This window comes from Fragaria vesca, linkage group LG6 (genome assembly GCF_000184155.1).
Source record: "Fragaria vesca subsp. vesca linkage group LG6, FraVesHawaii_1.0, whole genome shotgun sequence".
In the NCBI taxonomy this organism is placed as follows: domain Eukaryota; kingdom Viridiplantae; phylum Streptophyta; class Magnoliopsida; order Rosales; family Rosaceae; genus Fragaria; species Fragaria vesca.
The window spans coordinates 33,163,950-33,181,369 of NC_020496.1; the positions used below are offsets into that span (position 1 = coordinate 33,163,950).

The 17,420-nt window shown below is 37.3% G+C and overlaps 1 protein-coding gene across 1 annotated transcript; it reads left to right on the plus strand.

Annotated features, from left to right (window-relative positions):
• Window positions 1-13,188: 13,188 nt before the first annotated feature.
• LOC101308400 (AP2-like ethylene-responsive transcription factor At2g41710-like) lies at window positions 13,189-17,130 on the plus strand. Its single transcript, XM_004304295.1, has 9 exons — window positions 13,189-13,532; window positions 13,885-13,967; window positions 14,109-14,117; window positions 14,212-14,300; window positions 14,611-14,684; window positions 14,753-14,803; window positions 15,206-15,267; window positions 15,440-16,053; window positions 16,816-17,130. Exons 1-9 carry the CDS (start codon window positions 13,300-13,302, stop codon window positions 16,867-16,869), a joined length of 1,269 nt encoding a protein of 422 aa, XP_004304343.1. The 5' UTR covers window positions 13,189-13,299; the 3' UTR covers window positions 16,870-17,130.
• Window positions 17,131-17,420: the final 290 nt, after the last annotated feature.

Below are 17,420 nucleotides of genomic sequence, written 5' to 3' on the forward strand. Positions count from 1 at the left end.
AAATAATTGTACAATTGTCTCTACTGTTTTGTTTGTATATATCTTGCCTTGGATATTGGATGATTATAGATCATTTACATACTATTACAGTTGCTATTGCTAATGATGTGTCCTGGATTGATAGTGTCAAAACTTGCTTGAGAAACTTGAAGTTTTAATAATTGTGAAGTAACTTTGAGAATAAGCATGCTACTTTCTTCTACCTAATCTTGAAGCAAGTTTAGTACTATAGCCAAAAGACAATGAGAAAGAAACATATGCCCTTGCTGGTGTGTGACGCGGATAAGTTTTTGATACAATAGTTGGATTATGATTACCTTCCTTTATCCTTCTTTTTCTCTTAGGTAGAAAAATTACAAAGGCTAGAGCTCAAAAGTCAAAACTCATACAACGTGATTAAAGTATTAAATTATATAATGTTATTAAAGTTATGGAGTTATTTCAAATTAAGCTTATTTTCTCCCAAGAGCCTAAGTGATGACTGAATTTCAAGTGAGTACAACTAAAATAATTTCTAGTCAGAAATATAGTATGAAGGTTGGTTCATTTGTTCTTGGTCATATTTATGTTGATATCTCAACTCCTATAATGGGAAGCCCAAATTTTGGTGTCAAAGCTTCAAAAAAAAAAAAAAAAATTGAACTTCTCAATTTGCCTCTAATATTTTAAAATGTTAAAAAACCTGAAAATATTAGATAAGGTTAAGAATGTAATATGATTTATCTACTCTATTTTGCATTTTTACCCAACTAAATATCTATTTGCAAAGTTGTCCCACTACATCTCTATTTAATCTTTTTTAGGAAAAACAAATTGACATGTACGTGCTGGTTCGCGCATGTTAAGAGGCTAGTCATTATAAAACAAATAATAGCAAAGTTTTGTGATCGCACTCTATACTAATTATTAGGGCTAATTATACATATACTAAAGATGAACTAGTTTTTTTTACTATTTATTTAAGTTGTTGTTTTCCGTCATCAATAGTGTGTATAACTGACTCCAGTTGGTCTTGCATCTAGAAGGCATGACCACACGTGTAATCATCACCTTACAACACTTCCACCGACCGCTTCCCTCCCTAAAACTCTAGAGAACCTATCAGAAAGTTAGCCTCGGTGAGTCGGTGGTGATCTTCTAAATCTAGACTCGCTATTTGGTACCTACTCCTTCATCTTTATATATTTCAATCTCATTTTTTGGGTTTTATCTGATAAAGGACATGAATCTGGATATTTAGTTTTCAGTTCCTTCTTTTATTTTGTGTAAGTTTCTTTGGATCAATTACAATCTCACATGTTTGGTTTTTCTGCTTTGATCGATGATGAACTTTCACGTCTTTTGCTATTTTGCTATGGTTACAAGTCGTCGGTCTCCCTGTAATACCCTAGATTTTCACATAAATTTTCCTTGTATTATTCCCATAATTAATGAAGGATTATTTATGGAAATTCTTTACTTTGTGCGAAGTTGAAGTTTCAGGAGTAAATTTTAAGGTGCTTTGACTTTTAAGAAGGCAAAAAGTTGACTTTATTTTTCGTAAGTTATCTTCGAAAACTTCCTTCTTGAAAGTTGTAGAGTTTGTCGATACTAGTTCGTAGACATACGGCACGCCTAAAACGGATGTCGTATGAGAAAGTTATGGTCAGAGGAAGTTTAGTTTCCGAGTTTGGAAAGTGTAGAAGTAGAAAAATGTGTGGGAGATATTTTTGGGAACCCTATAATTGCAGCAGCCCAGTTCTCAGTCTCTCTCCTCTCTCTCCCGACCCTCCCACACTCTCTTTCTTCTCCGGTTGATTTCTCCTCCGTCCGGCCACCGTTTTGGGCACTGCCAGTTCCGTTGGATTCGTACGGACGTCCTCTTCATTTCTGGGGCAGTCTTGCTTGCCGTCACGGAGCAGCGGAGCTGCTGCTGTCTCGCCAGAAAACCGACGATTTCGGCGGCGACGAGGGGCTAACTTAGGTGAGTCTAGTTCCTCTCCTCCTTCTGGTAGTGGCTAGGCATAGATTGAAACAAGTTTTTCAGTTCTTGAGCCCCGAAATTGCAAATTTAAGGTTGAGTTCGTGGTGGTGTTTCGGGGCATTTTCCTATTGGTTGAAACCTCAGGTATTAAAGTTGCTCTGCATGCTTCAATCCACAAGTTTCATGTTGAGAGTTTCCCCAAATTTTGAAGTTGGGGGTGGCGCGTGGGGGCGCGTATAATACCCCGTACCTAAAAGGTTACTGTTTGGGGTTACGAGTTACCGCGAATTTTTCTTTATTCGCGCTCGGAGATTTAAATAGTGATTGCTCGAGGTTGTTTTTGAGCTTTTCTGGAAATGGGTAAATAGTGGATTTAAAAGTCCGAAGTCGTGGTACACGTTTATATGAGCTCACCGGTATGTCCGGATTATTTTCCGGAGCGATGAGCTATGTTCTGTGAATTTATGAAGTTTACAGTAAATTTTCAATTATTGTTTCTTGTAACCGTTTTACCGTAAAGGACCCAAAAAGTTGACTTTTTGTTAAGTTGATAATTTGAGAGAACTTCCTTCATGGAAGTCGTAGAGGACGTTAATACGAGTTCGTGGACACGTGGCACGCTCAAATCGGAGTTCGTATGAGAAAGTTATTGTTTTAAAAACGGAAAATTACTATTTCAGTAAAGGGTAAAAAATAAAAATAAAAGAAAGGGAGGTAGATATTTTTGGGGGAAGAATCTGGAGAGAAGGGGGAGAGCTTTTAGAACCTTCGTTTTATTTTCGGGAAGGAGGGACTTCGTCTCTATCTCTCCGGTCTCTCTGCATCGACGGAGCGTCGATCGTTTTCCGTAGTCAGGCCACCTCTCAGCCTCCAACTGGTGGCTACAGCTCCGTCTCGTCATCCCCATCCTCAAGATGTCCTTTGTTTTCAAAGAGGAGCTCCGGCGAGAGAGAAAAGAAGGAGAGAACAATTTCTTCTTTTCCGGCGAGTTTCCGATTCCGACCAAGTCGTGGTCTCTTACCAGTGTGGATAACTTCATCTCCTCATCCTCGACGTTCCTGTATCTTCAGCTTGTCGAGACGAGGTCAGGTGAGGGAGAATCTAAGAGGAGGAGTTTCTAAGTTTTCCGGTCGTGTTCTTCGTTTTCCGGCGGCGATTGGTTTCGATCAAGGTATGAAACTTTGTCCATTTTTCGAGCTCTACCTCTGTATATGCATGGAATTGAGTTTGGTTGCGTTTTGGCGATTTTGGGATTTTAGGCAGTGGAGGACCACCGTCTGTGGCCACTGTTCACGGCAGCGGCGGTAGTTGTAGGAGTTGCTTTCTGGCTTTAGTTAGTATATTGAATAGATATATGTGATTGTAGATGCTTGAATTCAAGATTGGAGGAATCGTTGATTTTGGGTCTCTGCTCATTTCGGGTTTACTGTTTGTGTTGGTGATTTCTGTGTTCTTGTTCCATTTCCAATCATATGAAAGTGCAAGAACATGAATTGGTGTTGTTAATGCTAGTGATTAGTTGTTGGTTAATATTGAAGTGAAGGAAGACTGCACAAATTGTTATTGTTATTGTTTGATGATTTTGGGTTTGAATGAGTATTGAGATTGGAAAGAGTTTCTTTATGATGGAGCTTATTTGCTGAAGTTGAGTTGAGGCTTGTCTGCAAAATGGTTGAGCTGATGTTGGTGTTGTTACATGTTTGCTTTAAAGTCAGGGAAGATTGGATGTTAGATTATAGGAAAGTTGAAGAAGATCATTTGGTTCAAGTTTGGGTGTAGAGAGTAATTTCGGATACTATGATTAAATTCCATTTGAAGTTGAATTGGTGTTTGTAGTGGAATTGGGTCATGGTAGCTCAATCGACTTTAAAGGGGTTGGAGAAAACGAGTAAATGCAAGAGTTGGACAGTTTGAGAAAAGTATGTAGAAAACGGCAAAAAAGGATTTGGGTGTCCTTAGTAGTTTTGAGAACATGGTCTTATCAATTTGAAGTGGATATTGGAGTGTTATGTATGGATTCGGGATTGGATTTAGTTGAATGGGTGTCCATAGTATATCTAATGGGTGTTCTTAGTAAATCTATTTAGAATGTTTTAGTAAACTTGGGACTTTATATTATTCTCCTGGAACTTTATATTAGAATGATAATAAATTGTTATAGTTTTGATGATGCATGAGGCTTTGTATGGCCGGATTGATTTGATTTAATGGATATAAAAGAAAACATATTAAATTTTGGTGTGTATCATGAAATAGTTCTTGGGAGGCCGTAAGTAGGGTTTTGATTTTGGATTTATAGTGGTAAATGTGATGTTGTTAGTGTAGGTAGAGAAGTAGATTAAAAATGCTGAACTACGAGCGGCTTGATCCCTTTAAAAGGGTACGTAGGCAGCCCAACCAAGTTTTGGGTGAAGCCGAAAATTAACAAAATAAATTTTAGGTTCCAAACGCGACAAAAATGTTTGTCGTTTTGTTTGATCATGAGATCCTATCTCATTTTCGAATTAGGATTTCCTTATTTATTTTATTCGTTTATATTTTTAACACCTAGGTCAGGGTGTTACAGCGCGTCCGGGCAGTGTGGGGGCTTTGGTTGCCGTGTTAGCTAGTCCTTGTTAGTTACTAGTGTGTTGTTGTGTGTGAAGGTTAAGTGTTGTTTTGGTTTTGGTAGCTTAGGTGCTATGTTGTTCTTGGTGTTCCTTTTTGGTCATAATTTTGAAAGTTGATCTTGGAGGTAGTTTGGTTGGTTGGTTGGTTAAGTGTCCAATGACCTTGGGAGGTCTTGGAGGAAAGATTGCCCTTCTTTGGGCAACCTTTAGGTTAAGGGTATTTGTTCCTTGTTGAGAATTTTCTAAGGTTTTTAATTGTGTAATTTTAGGTGTTTTGTGAAGTTGTGATTTGGCTTGCTCTTGTTGTTTTGTGGAAGACGTAGCGGGAGTATTAGGTGAGTAAATCTCACCAAGGTTCACATTTGGACCAAATTTTTATAGTCACTTTAATGATTATGATGATGACAATGATTATGATGATAAAATGATGGTAATGATGATTATGATGATTATAATTTAAAAATTATGTTTTTGTTTGTTTTAAAATATATAAGCTTGATCGCCAACGGCTCATAGGTAAGTTAAAACAAGTATTCCTATTATATGATTGTTTTTAAGGTTCATGTGATCATAATGTTTTTGGCTATTGATAGATTATTCTTGTGGGAATAGCTATGTTTGTTCATATAAATATATCCATGTGGAAGGATATAATTTTTATGATGTGCTCCTTGTGTTGATTGTTGATGATTTTATTATATTGTGATTTGTGGTTTAGATAGTCAAACCGGGTTCCAAGCCTTTAATCGGGTGATTGGTTACGGTTATGATGCTATTATTATTTTGTGATGTGATATTGGATAGTCAAACTGGGTTCTAAGCCTTTAGCCGGGTGATTGGTTACGGTTAGAAATAGAGCTCTAGTCTGTCTGTCGGTGTAGGTCATGGGAGGTACCTGAAGGTATCTGGGACTCATGGGTACATAAATTGTTGTTGTAGGTCATGAGAGGTATTTATTAATATCTAAGACTCATAGGTACATATGTTTGTTGTAGGTCATGGGAGATACCTTACTGGTATCTGGGACTCATGGGTACATGTATATTTGTAAAAGTATTGGTTATGTGGTTTTAACATTGTTCTTAATTGTTGTCAATTAAATTCTTTGTTTTGAGTATCTCTTGAACTATATATGCTTAATGCAGGAAATTTTCAATCTTATTTGTGTGATTTTTAGTGGAATTCCTGAACTATCATTTTTGCAGGATTCATTTATGATTTTGATTGTTTTGGAAATTGTTGTGTTTTCTTATTTACTCTCTTTTGATTATTCTTGATTGAGGGGATTTCTGAACTAAGTTCTAAAGCAGGAATTACCGGTTTATCTTATGTGATGTTGGATTGAGTTATTTTTGGGAGTTACTCGTACGGACTTTTTAGCTTACCGGGTTTGTTGTTTACAACCCGGTGCATAATTCATGGTGTAATGGTTAGACATGCAGGTGATAATCAGCAGGGTTGAGGCAGAGTCATAGTAGCTGGGTTTTAGATGATGTACATTTTATTGTATACTATTCAGTTTGTTTTTAAGCGCATGTGAGCGTCCTTATTTTCTTAGACTTTTGAAGTTAATGTAATTAAGGAGATGTAATGTATAACTCAGTGATGTGTTTTGTTGATATTTATATTTCCAGCTTTTGGGTTTAGTTTGGGATTGTTGAGCAGATATTGAAGTCTTATTTTTAAGTTATATCATGCCCAAATTTTTTAAAATTATCCTTCGAAAATTGGGGTGTGACACTCTCTTCCTCTTTTTTATCTTGATTCTGATTCGTTTGTCATTAGTTTATCTACTTTAATTTTCGGGAGAGTTTGTATTATGTATGTTGTTGTTTCATGCGTTTGTATTGTTTGTTTGTTAAGGACTTTTTTGAATACTCCAATCATGCTTGACCAAGCTTGAGATAAATTCATCACTCCTTTCTATCAGACTTTTGTTGAAAATTTCATTGATGTATCCCTTGAAACCCACTTTTCGACATTAAAGACCCTTGAGTTTTATCTTTGCTTCCCTTATGTTGCATAACCCCTCCATTGATGCATCCCTTGAAACTCACCCTTTCGACATTGAAGAACCTTGAGCTTTATCTGCTTCCCCTATGTTGCATAACCTTTCCATTGATGTATCTCTTGAAACCCACCCTTCCACATTAAAGAACCTAGAGCTTTGTCTTTGTTTCCCATGTGTTGCACAACCTTTCATAATCCATCAATATCACATGAAATCTCAAAGTGCCAACAATCGACAATGCATCTTCCCAATCTACAGCATGAGCAACTTCCACAACTTCATGTATTATTTCTCAATCCAAATATCATCTCATCCCTAAAGTCACCAGTATTCTTACCACCCCAGCAACATCATCTTAGAATCTTTGCTAAGTCGTATTATGACGCTCAATAAGTGAGCGAGAATATGTCTAATGAGTGGTTCTATCCTATGTACTAGTGTGACTGTCCCTCACAACTTCTTAACTTTTTGAAAAAGGTAGCGCAAGAGTAAGTTAAGGTTGCTCTGGCCCGAGTTTTTAATATATAAAATATATTGATTTGCCTTCAAAAAAGACCTAGATAACATATTCAAAGCGGTATTAATTATAATAATAAAATGATTACGTCCTAGTAGGTAGTGTGACAAACAAAAATGGCCAAAATTTCAGACTTTCATCGTCCCAGAAACATACTACGCTACTCTTAAACTTCTATTTTTGGCTTGATTTTTTTAATTTTTTATCAAGACATCTTCATTAATAAACGAAGAGTTATAACAATTTTGAAAGTTAGAGCAATCCGATCATTCTGGACTAGAAAATGAGACAACTCTAATAATTCACTGGATTTCACACACAAAATCTAAAAAGCACATGAAAAAAAAGAAAAACAAATACTGACTCTAGGCAAATGTAAGGACATTGTGATGATGAAGTTGCTCGAAATCGAGACAGTTCGTGTAACGGTCAACAACAGTGTGTGATGTTTCCGAAGCTTTACAAAAGGTTATGGGCCCCACCAAAGACCTGTAATTATTCTGAAGAAGAGTGGATCATAATGTTCTAAGAGTCACAAAGCATATCCTTTTCGAAAAAATAGAAAGAAAAAAGATAACAAACAAAGCATACAATATTCCTCTTCTATATAAATGTATAGGAGAAGTCCATGACTTTATTTCTTATCGAGACGGTATTGATCGAAATTGATTTGGTTGTCTCGGTAATATCAACTGGATGATCGGGATAATTTTTTGAATATTTTTCATGTGTTAATATGTATATTGTCATTATTATGTATGTGTTTTGATATACCCTCCAAAATAATAATATGAATATATAATTAATGGAAGAGAGGTCTAGAAGGCTCTAGCTCACCGATCTAAGAGGGACGAAAAATAATAAAAATAAAAGGGTGGGAGAATGAAGCACGTGGACACAGCCATGTCTCGTATCTCTCAAGTTTTCTAGAGAACGAGAGATGGGAGATTACACCAACCTCCCAAAGCTCTCTTTCTATTCGCTGGTGTCCGACTTCGAAGATGATAAAATCTTGGTTTACTCGGTGACGTTTATGAAGGGATGTTGGGCTCCTCCTTTATCTCTTCAATTCATTCCCTCGCCCAACTCTTCTTATTCTCTCTCTCTTTTTTGTTTTCGCAAAGCCCAGCTCTTCTTCTCTAAAACTCTTCATTAGAATCTTATGAAGATTTGAGCTTCCTCTCTACTTGGAACTGCATAAGAAAATATCATATCAAAGTACAACATATCTGGTTATTTGAATCTCTTCTCAATCATATAAATGATGTGCATATGATCACAATCCAATCAATCCTCTTTTGTTTTGTCAGAATCAGATCTTCTCTATGTACTTTTTGTTGTTGTTTCTCAGTGAGAGAAGAATATAATAATGTCAACCAAAGTTCGATTCAAATGTATTGAACTCTCCCAAATCAAAAGCAAAGTCAATCTCACTTTGTTTGTGTTGGGTTTTGGTTCATCAGTTAATTACTAAGGACTCATGGAGGATTTTTGCAATATTCATCTGCACAGATTTTGTCGGAGTCCGATTAATCACGGCGCGATGCGTGGTTTGAGATGAGAGGGATGAAGAAACATAGGGACAGTGTCTTGAAACTCTCCCAAGTCCCAACAGCTCCCAAAAACAAAGTAGAGCGCCTTCACTCTTCTTTCTTTCTTCTCTCATTTTGGTGTGGACAATCACTCATCTTCTTCTCGGCATGTCGAAAGCAATCCTCCAAGTTTATATCTCTACCCTTTTTATTTACTATTTCATTGATGCTTTATTTCATCTTTGCCTCACTAAGTTCTTCTTTCTTCAAGTCCCCTAAATTTTGGTTTTATGTCGTTAGATCCATTCATTTAAAATCTAACAGCTGACGGAGTTTTGTCCCGTTTTATCCTGTAATTCCCGTCCCGCATGTGAGCGGTCCTAAGGTTTTATTAAGGGTTTTAGTCTAATATTGTATTCTCAAATGTATGTGAATGCATAAAAGGCCTTTTAGATTAAATTTTTAATACCTTTAGCACGATCTTTTAGTTGAATAAGACTAACATAAAGTCTGTATTCTGACGTGCTCGTTTCCGAGCGCTCAATTTAAAAACCTTTTTTTTATATAAGAATGTAGTATTGGCAAATACGGTTCGATCAATCCGGAGACTTAAAGGGCACTCATGCAGTCATGGTTGCACTAAAGAGTCAGTAACTATAAATATTTATAAGCATTCATTTACAAATATACATATGGTACAAGGTAACAGGGGGTTTTGAAGGTTTGTTCTATGTTCCTAAAAACAGAAAATAAGATAAGTATAGGTGATCAATTCATTTAACATCGCAAACAGAGATAAATTTGAATTCCACCACACATCAAGATCACGTTTCATTCCAACAATCTGATTATCGTGCAAGTTCTTAATAAGATAAACAATCTCGGAACACACGCCTGAAGAGGACATGTATTCCTTTAATTTTACTTACTTTATCACCTAAGCACAAAGAAGTCTAGAACTTAGATTATTTCATGTAAATTGTTGCATTCAATACTGAAGAGTACTTGTTCACAATAAACATGAATCATTAAGAATTAAAGAATTGAGATTCAACAACAATGCACACCCGAGAAGTCGTAACATGCATTTGCTGTAGTTTACGTTTTCAACTATTATTACATAGTTTCCACCACTTAGAGAAACATACTTACTTGAAGAAGCTTAGCATGAATCATGGCAATAGCTAGCATGCATTCTAACTCTTTAATTTAAACAAAAACGCAAACTTTCAATCATTAAAACTCACAAGATTGGATCGTCAGAAAATCATTAACAAAACATCAATATGTTTCATAAAATTCTGAATCTATTGGATACAAGAACAAGCAAAACATGCTTCCAAACCCTAAGTTCACGAAACATACCTATAAATTTGTAAAGAAAATCAAAACAAAGTATATGTAATGTTTATACTTTATCAAATCTCCAAGGAAGCTTGTTGACATCAAAGGATGCTTGACTTCAATGCTTCAAGTCTCTAACGTTGTTGCCTTCATGAAGAAGTCCTTCAAGGCTTAGCAAAAGAGGAAGAAGCTTGATAAAAGGAGAGGGAGAGACTGTTGCTGCTCTCTTATCCCTGTTGTTTTTAATGTGAATGAATGATGCCTGAGAAGTACCTAAGACTGTCTTTATATAGAGGAAATCTTGGTGGAACTTCTCTTCAAAAATGATGTGAGACTAGGTGAAATGTTTGACTTTTCTCCTCCCTTTTAGACTTCAAATCCAAATTTACTTCTTCTTTCTTACTGATGTGGGACTAGGAGAAATGTTTGATTTTTCTCCTTTCTTTTTGGAGTTGGGTCTTTTTTTGGGCTTTATGCATTTTTCTCTCCCATCCTTGTACTACTTGAGTTTTTTTCTCAATTAAGCTCTTTGTCCCTCTACAATCACAAAACATGTCAGAAATGGTATTGTTAAGAAAATAACATGGCCAAATAGGGTAGGAAACACATTAAAAAGTAAAAACATAGCACTTTGTGCTCATATCATATTCTTCTTTTTTATGTTCTCTTTTTTTTTTCTCTTTTTTTTCTATAATTTCTAATTCTTCTTCCTCCATTTCTCTTCCACAACTTCTAATTCTTCTTCCTCCATTCTTCGATTCTTTCTCCAGCTCTTCCATTTCTTTTATCTATTGAATAAAAGTTAAATCTCTAACTAAAATTTCTTGATTTGGAAAGACAAGGATCGATGTTAGCACTCGCTATCCCTTCACCGCATAAGTTTTCAGTCGTCATACTGGATACCAAGCCACAACGACGGTTACCGACTCGCTATAACTAATTTGACGGCATGACAACAATTTTTGAAATTCCCAAACCATTGAATTTTGGCATGGTTGCGGTGCTAGACTCAAAACGTCGATCATTGCTATCGAGCCAACCCTAGAGCAAAGAGCTGAAGAATTATGAAAGTTTTAATAATTTCTTATTGTAAATGTATTACATTTATCCATTAAAAAACATTTATCATATTTTTTTAAAATGTTTTTCTTTTTATAATTATCAGGTGAACAACTCGTATACCACATCTAATTACTGTTTTGGTGAATCGAACTCACAACTTCTTAATTACAAAGAATAGATTAGACTACTAGACCAAAATGATACCTAGCTATTTCAAATATGTTGTCTATACCTGCTGTCACAGTCCTTTAACATGCAACAAAATTTTCTCTCTTTTTGGTGCCTTGCTACCTCAGAAGATAACATGATCAACGCCTCTCTCACACCCTCAGAGTAAGGTGCTTTTGACACTCAAAGTGTTTATCTCTCTCACTTTAGTGGAAACTCCAAGTATTTGTCTTTCAAACACACACAAAGTATGAGAAATCTCAACCTTTATTAATTCTCACTCTTAACAAAGGACTTTGGCAAGTGCAACTTAACAAACTCTGAACTTATAGTTTAGTTTGAGTGTTACTTGCCTACTACGTACTATTTATAGAGCAGTATACTCTTGCGGTTGACATCCCCAACTGACTTAGGATCATAGCAAATAACTACCCACTATTTAAGCAAGTAACTACCCACTACATAGTTTATCCAAAATGGGAAGTTACACAAAGTAACCTCCTATGATCCCCACTAATAGATCATGGTTGCCACACAAAGTAACCGCCATGCCCATTACTTGGTAACCGCCTTTTGGATAGGCCTTGGTAACCTCCGCTCAACCGTCTACTTTGCACACTTGGCTGCTTTGTTACCTTAACACATCCACGCACTTGCTCTCAATAAGCTTGCATCCCGCAGACATTGGGTGCATAATGAGGCTCGGTTCCTTCTTGGACCATGGCGTGCACCCTGCATCGCACTCTTGTCGTGCACCCTGTAGTGCACCCTACAACGCACCCTTACGGGAGCCTAGAGTGCATGCATGTTGCACACACCCTATTGAGCCCTGCAGCGCACCCTTACTGAACCCTAGGGTGCATAATTGTTGTGAACACCCTATTGAGTCCTGGGGTGCTGATGATGCGCACCCTGTTGGACTCGTAGGTGTGCACCCTGCTGGGACCCTTGGTGCTCACCATCCGCCCACCCTTGATGCCCCAATCTTGCTTCCTTGGCAACTCCTCCTGCTGCCTCTCATTCGACTAAATGTGGTGCAAGACTAACCAACACTTAGTGGATTTTCTCTAGTCATCTTCAAGGGTGTGACACCTATAAAAAGAAAATAAGTTTTGATGAGATCTTGTGTTTAAATTTTATTTTTGTAAGAGTAGAGATACATTTAAGTTTAATTAAACTTTAATATTAATTTACATTACTAGGCGAATTCTCGCATGTTGATAAATCAAGTTTAGATGCGCCCTATATTAGATTTTGTTCAGGTTCAAGTTATAAATAATTTGTTGTGAAGTTTCACCTCCTTTTGCTAATTCGATATATAGGTTTCACACACTCGATAAGTAAGCAATGATTGTCCCTCTGGTTGGTTCTCAACGTGTCGCTCCTACAGGGGCCGTGGGGGAATGTACAAGTCTCAAAAGTCTTGTAGCATGTAGCGTAGTTCCTAATTGTAAAGATGGTCCTCCATAATGAACACAAACTCAGGTGACAACCTTGCCTTTGGAGCCTCTCTCCGGACGGACATTGTCCCCTCTTTTCCCTAACCCTAAGGAATGCAAAGGTGTGAAGAATAAACGATGAATTTTATTGCCACGGAAAAGATATAACCACTAATGGCACGTCAATGTGACTATGCTACATACTCATTGTCCAGAATCTTTTCATTGATGCATTCAATTTAGAAAGTAGTAGCACTCTACTATGTTTCCCCAACATGAACAATAAATGATGATAATGATTGCAGTGCCTTTGAGCTGGCTTCTCTTTTGACTCGTTGCCAAGAGCAGCAGCAGCCATGTGGCCTCCATACATTTTCAAAGCACCAGAAAATTACGGTACTACCCCGACCTACATCCTAGCCGTTACGACCTTTTTAACCTCAACAACTCAATTATCACATACAACCAAACCAAGGGCAAACCCGTCATCTCGTCATTCCCTCACTCTCCTCTCAGTCCTCTGTAGATTTTCTCCTCCACAGTGCAGACCAGAGAGTAGTCCAAAACAAACTCCCCAACGATCACAATCACAGTCTCCTTCTCTCTTTCTCTATTTCTTTATCTAGGGTTTGGGTTTCTGGTTGAAATTGAAGTATGGCTTCGTCGTCGTCGGATCCTGGTCCCAAGACCGAGAGCGGAAGCGGCAGCGGCGGCGGCGGAGGAGGAGGAGCGGAGGCCTCGGAAGCGGCGCCGAACGATCAGCAGTTGCTTTACAGAGGGCTGAAGAAGGCTAAGAAGGAGAGAGGCTGCACCGCCAAAGAGCGCATCAGCAAAATGCCTCCCTGTGCCGCCGGAAAACGGAGCTCCATTTACCGTGGAGTCACTCGGTTAGTCTGTCCCTTACAAATCTATGTATCAATTCAGATTGTTTTGTTTTGTTTTTTGGTTACAAACTGGGTTAAAAAGACCCAAAGCAGATTGTTTTGTTTTCGAGCCAAAGATATATGATTTAGTTTGGAAATGGAAAACATTTGAACATTTGAGTAATTGGAATTGAAGTTTCTTGTTAGTTCCTGAGGAAATGTATGAGCCTTAGCTGACAATATGACCGATTTAATTGCTTAATAGTCAGAAAGTGATGAACGGTTCTTGTTGTTGGTATACATTAAGCAAAGAAGCACATTAGAGCTTCTGAGTGTAAAAGCTGATTGATTTATACTTTATTTTTTGCAAATCTAGGCATAGGTGGACGGGCCGTTACGAAGCTCATCTCTGGGATAAAAGTACCTGGAACCAGAACCAGAATAAGAAGGGAAAGCAAGGTCTCTCTCTCTCTGCAAAATATGTTTATTTACATGATCTTTTGTGCCCGTCTCTGGATCTGTGTATACATCTGTGATTGCTAACTTAATTTTAATTACTGCTGTGCATGGAACCGGTCGGCGTGCAATTCAATATTTCAGTGTACTTGGGTAAGTTGGTGGCTTCAATTCTCTAAAATACTTTAATGAACTTGTTATTGTGCGTATTTTGGGTTGATCCTTGAATAGCATATGTAATTTACAGGGGCGTATGATGATGAAGAGGCTGCAGCCAGAGCTTATGATCTTGCTGCCTTGAAATATTGGGGCCCCGGCACTCTGATTAATTTCCCTGTGAGATTATTGTCGTTGATTCCATAAATTTGTTGCATTGTTTTTGTTTCGCATGGAAGCATTTCTGTGTTTTAGCACATTGGGTTTTCTTTTCTTTATATTGAGGATCATACACTCTGTGGACAGAGAATGCATCTGTATGTTTCTTAAATCGAGGCCTCACTTTCATTCTTTCTCCAGATATGGAAATGCATGACATCTACAAATATTTGTGGTCACATTTGAAGACTTCTCAATATTTGTTTTTGCAATTAAATTTACCATTTTTGTAAAAGTAAGTATCATTTTCTCAATTGCACTCCCACTGCAGGTTACTGATTACACAAGAGATCTCGAAGAAATGCAGAATGTGTCAAGGGAGGAATATCTTGCATCCCTTCGCAGGTTTGGATCTAAGAACATATCTCAATCTGATAGCTGGCACATTTCTTATAGTAATTTTTCTCTGGCAGGAAGAGCAGTGGCTTCTCTAGAGGAATGTCTAAATATCGTGCACTCTCCAGGTATGTTTACATTTATATGTTACTTGTATGCATCATATAAGTATTTTAGGGTTTCCTAGCGCATAATGTTTCTCCTAAGAGATGCAGAGTTTTGTAAAGATTGAATTTATGTTGATCTAGTCCTTTTTATCTAGTTAAAGACCTTTTTTTTTTTTTTCCTGATGTACACCATCCCACACAGGGTAACGAGCAATGAAAATGCGCCTTGTATATGATAATTGATCACCAGTAGTTACAATTTGTTTAGCCTGCATGCTCATGGAGTAATTATAACACTGATCTTAACATAATACTTGCATGTTTTATTTACAGTCCATTGTGGTGTGAGATATCCTATTGTAGTATACCAGTTTGTTTCATTTTAGCTTGTTTTTAAACTTATTCTATGCTATCACATAACAGCCGGTGGGAGCCATCGTTTGGTCGCATGGGTGGATCTGAATACTTCAATAGCATCCATTATGGTACGTCATCAGCAGATTCCAAACTGTGAGCTTTTTAAATAAGAGAGATCTGCTAAATCAGTCTCCATGTACACCATCTGCCAAAATTGTCTGATAATTGCTGGCTTTCCTGTCATCTGGATTACTCCCTGAATGAGTGCTAAGTTTCTGTCTTTTTTTTTGTCATTTTAAGGCACAGGAGATGATCAAGCAACAGAAAATGAATTTTTAGGAACGTTTTGCATTGAAAGAAAGATTGATTTAACAAGTTACATCAAGTGGTGGGGTCCTAACAAAACTCGTCAAGCGGAAGGCATCATAAAATCATCTGAGGATGTAAAACATGGTTTCGCTGGAGATAGTGGATGTGAACTAAAAACATTGGAATGGGAAACGCAGCCCACTGAACCATTCCAGATGCCCTGTTTGGGTGTCTGCCATGAAGGTGAAAAGCAGAAAGGTGCCAGAGTCTCTGCCATGAGTATCTTGTCACGGTCAGCGGCTTATAAAAGCTTGCAAGAGAAAGCATCAATTAAACAAGAAAAGAATGCAGATAATGACGAGAATGAAAACAAAAATATGATCCACAAAAAAGACTATGGCAAGGAAATTGAGAAACCCTCAAGTCATGATGGTGGGGATGAGAGACTGAGTGCTGCATTAGGAATGAGTGGTGGATTGTCTCTCCAGAGGAATACATACCCATTGACTCCATTCTTGTCTGCACCACTGCTGACTAACTACAATATGATTGATCCATTAGTAGACCCCATTCTTTGGACATCTCTTGCTCCTAATCTTCCTGAGGTTGGTATACTCTCTCTTTCTATATTAAGATAAACGAAAACTGTACTTATCTTGCCAAATAACTTGCATTGGATTACTGGTTTGCTCATTACACAAATTGAATTTCCATTTTTTCTCGATTTTATCTATTAAATGACCTCTTTTTTAATGTACATTTTGAGCTACTATCTTTATGCAATTTTTTGATGATCCATTAGTAGACTTGTTAAATCTTGTTGACCTCGGTTGGTCAGATATCAAGGCATTATTGTTAAAACTTGTTTTGGATCTCTGTTTGCTGATATAATCAAGAGAAGTGAAATTTCATATTAATTACATCTGTAAACTGACCTCCACTAGGACATAAGACCTAAACATGGTCAGACATTATGGCACCATTTCTTGAATATCTGAGAAGAAGTTAAGCTGTAGAAAAATTATACAATAAATATTGTTGTTGGCGTTTCTGATACAGACTAATAGACATTAGTGTAAGGGCTGGCAAGATCACATGACATCCAAGTCAATAACAGACATCAATATTATTTTTTTTTTTTTTTTTGTAGAACTAGGACATCAATAAGTTAATCCTGTATATGCACTTAATCCTTCATCAATCAGTACTCAAATGGTAGGTATTATAATCGAGTGCAAAACAAAAGTGCTTCATGATATAGAAAGTGGAATCAGCTATTAGCATTATCTCCTCGCACTGTTAATCAATATGGGAAGGCGGAAAGAGAGTTTCTTCCGCTGATTTTGCTTGTGCCTATTGCGATGCAGGTTACAAAGACTGAGACCAGTGCAAGTTTCACTTTATTTCGGCCTGACGAATGATATCCCTTATTTTGTTTCTCTGCAAGTTGCCAGGAAATGTACTAACAGTTGATGTCACATTTCCTGTCCTGAGGGGTTTGCCTACACAAGAAGCTCAGGAATTGTCAAGGCTTTTACTTATATGTTGCAGGTTTATATTACACGGAGTTTAGATATGGGAAGGGAAATGAAGTTGTATCTTATATAGATAAGGTATAGACTGTATTTTAATATGGTTCGGAAGTGTCGGGGTAGTAATGTTTCAGTTTTGCTAAACATGTTCCACACATCAGTTCCCGATTTTAATATGTTGTACAGGGAACGTGCACAAATTATAAATGAGATATGCTAGTGGCTTCTCCCATAGTAGAGAAGTTTTGATGAATGGCATCATATAAGCCGAAAATTATACAGCGTACCCGTCATCTCCACCGTCCATTTTGAAAAAGTCAAAAAGCTCTGTTAAGTCCGCGTCAAAATCGACGATGGAGATGACGGGTGCGCTGAATAGGCTCCCATATAAGCATTTCAACTGATTTTGAGAATTTTGTCCACATCCCTTTTTTTTTCTT

Excerpts from the sequence above, each read along its gene's own strand:
- LOC101308400 (XM_004304295.1), top strand. The coding sequence starts at position 13,300 with ATGGCTTCGTCGTCGTCGGATCCTGGTCCCAAGACCGAGAGCGGAAGC. Across the intron at positions 14,301-14,610 it reads GCACTCTGATTAATTTCCCT|GTTACTGATTACACAAGAGA; the intron begins GTGAGATTATTG and ends CTCCCACTGCAG. Across the intron at positions 14,804-15,205 it reads AAATATCGTGCACTCTCCAG|CCGGTGGGAGCCATCGTTTG; the intron begins GTATGTTTACAT and ends ATCACATAACAG.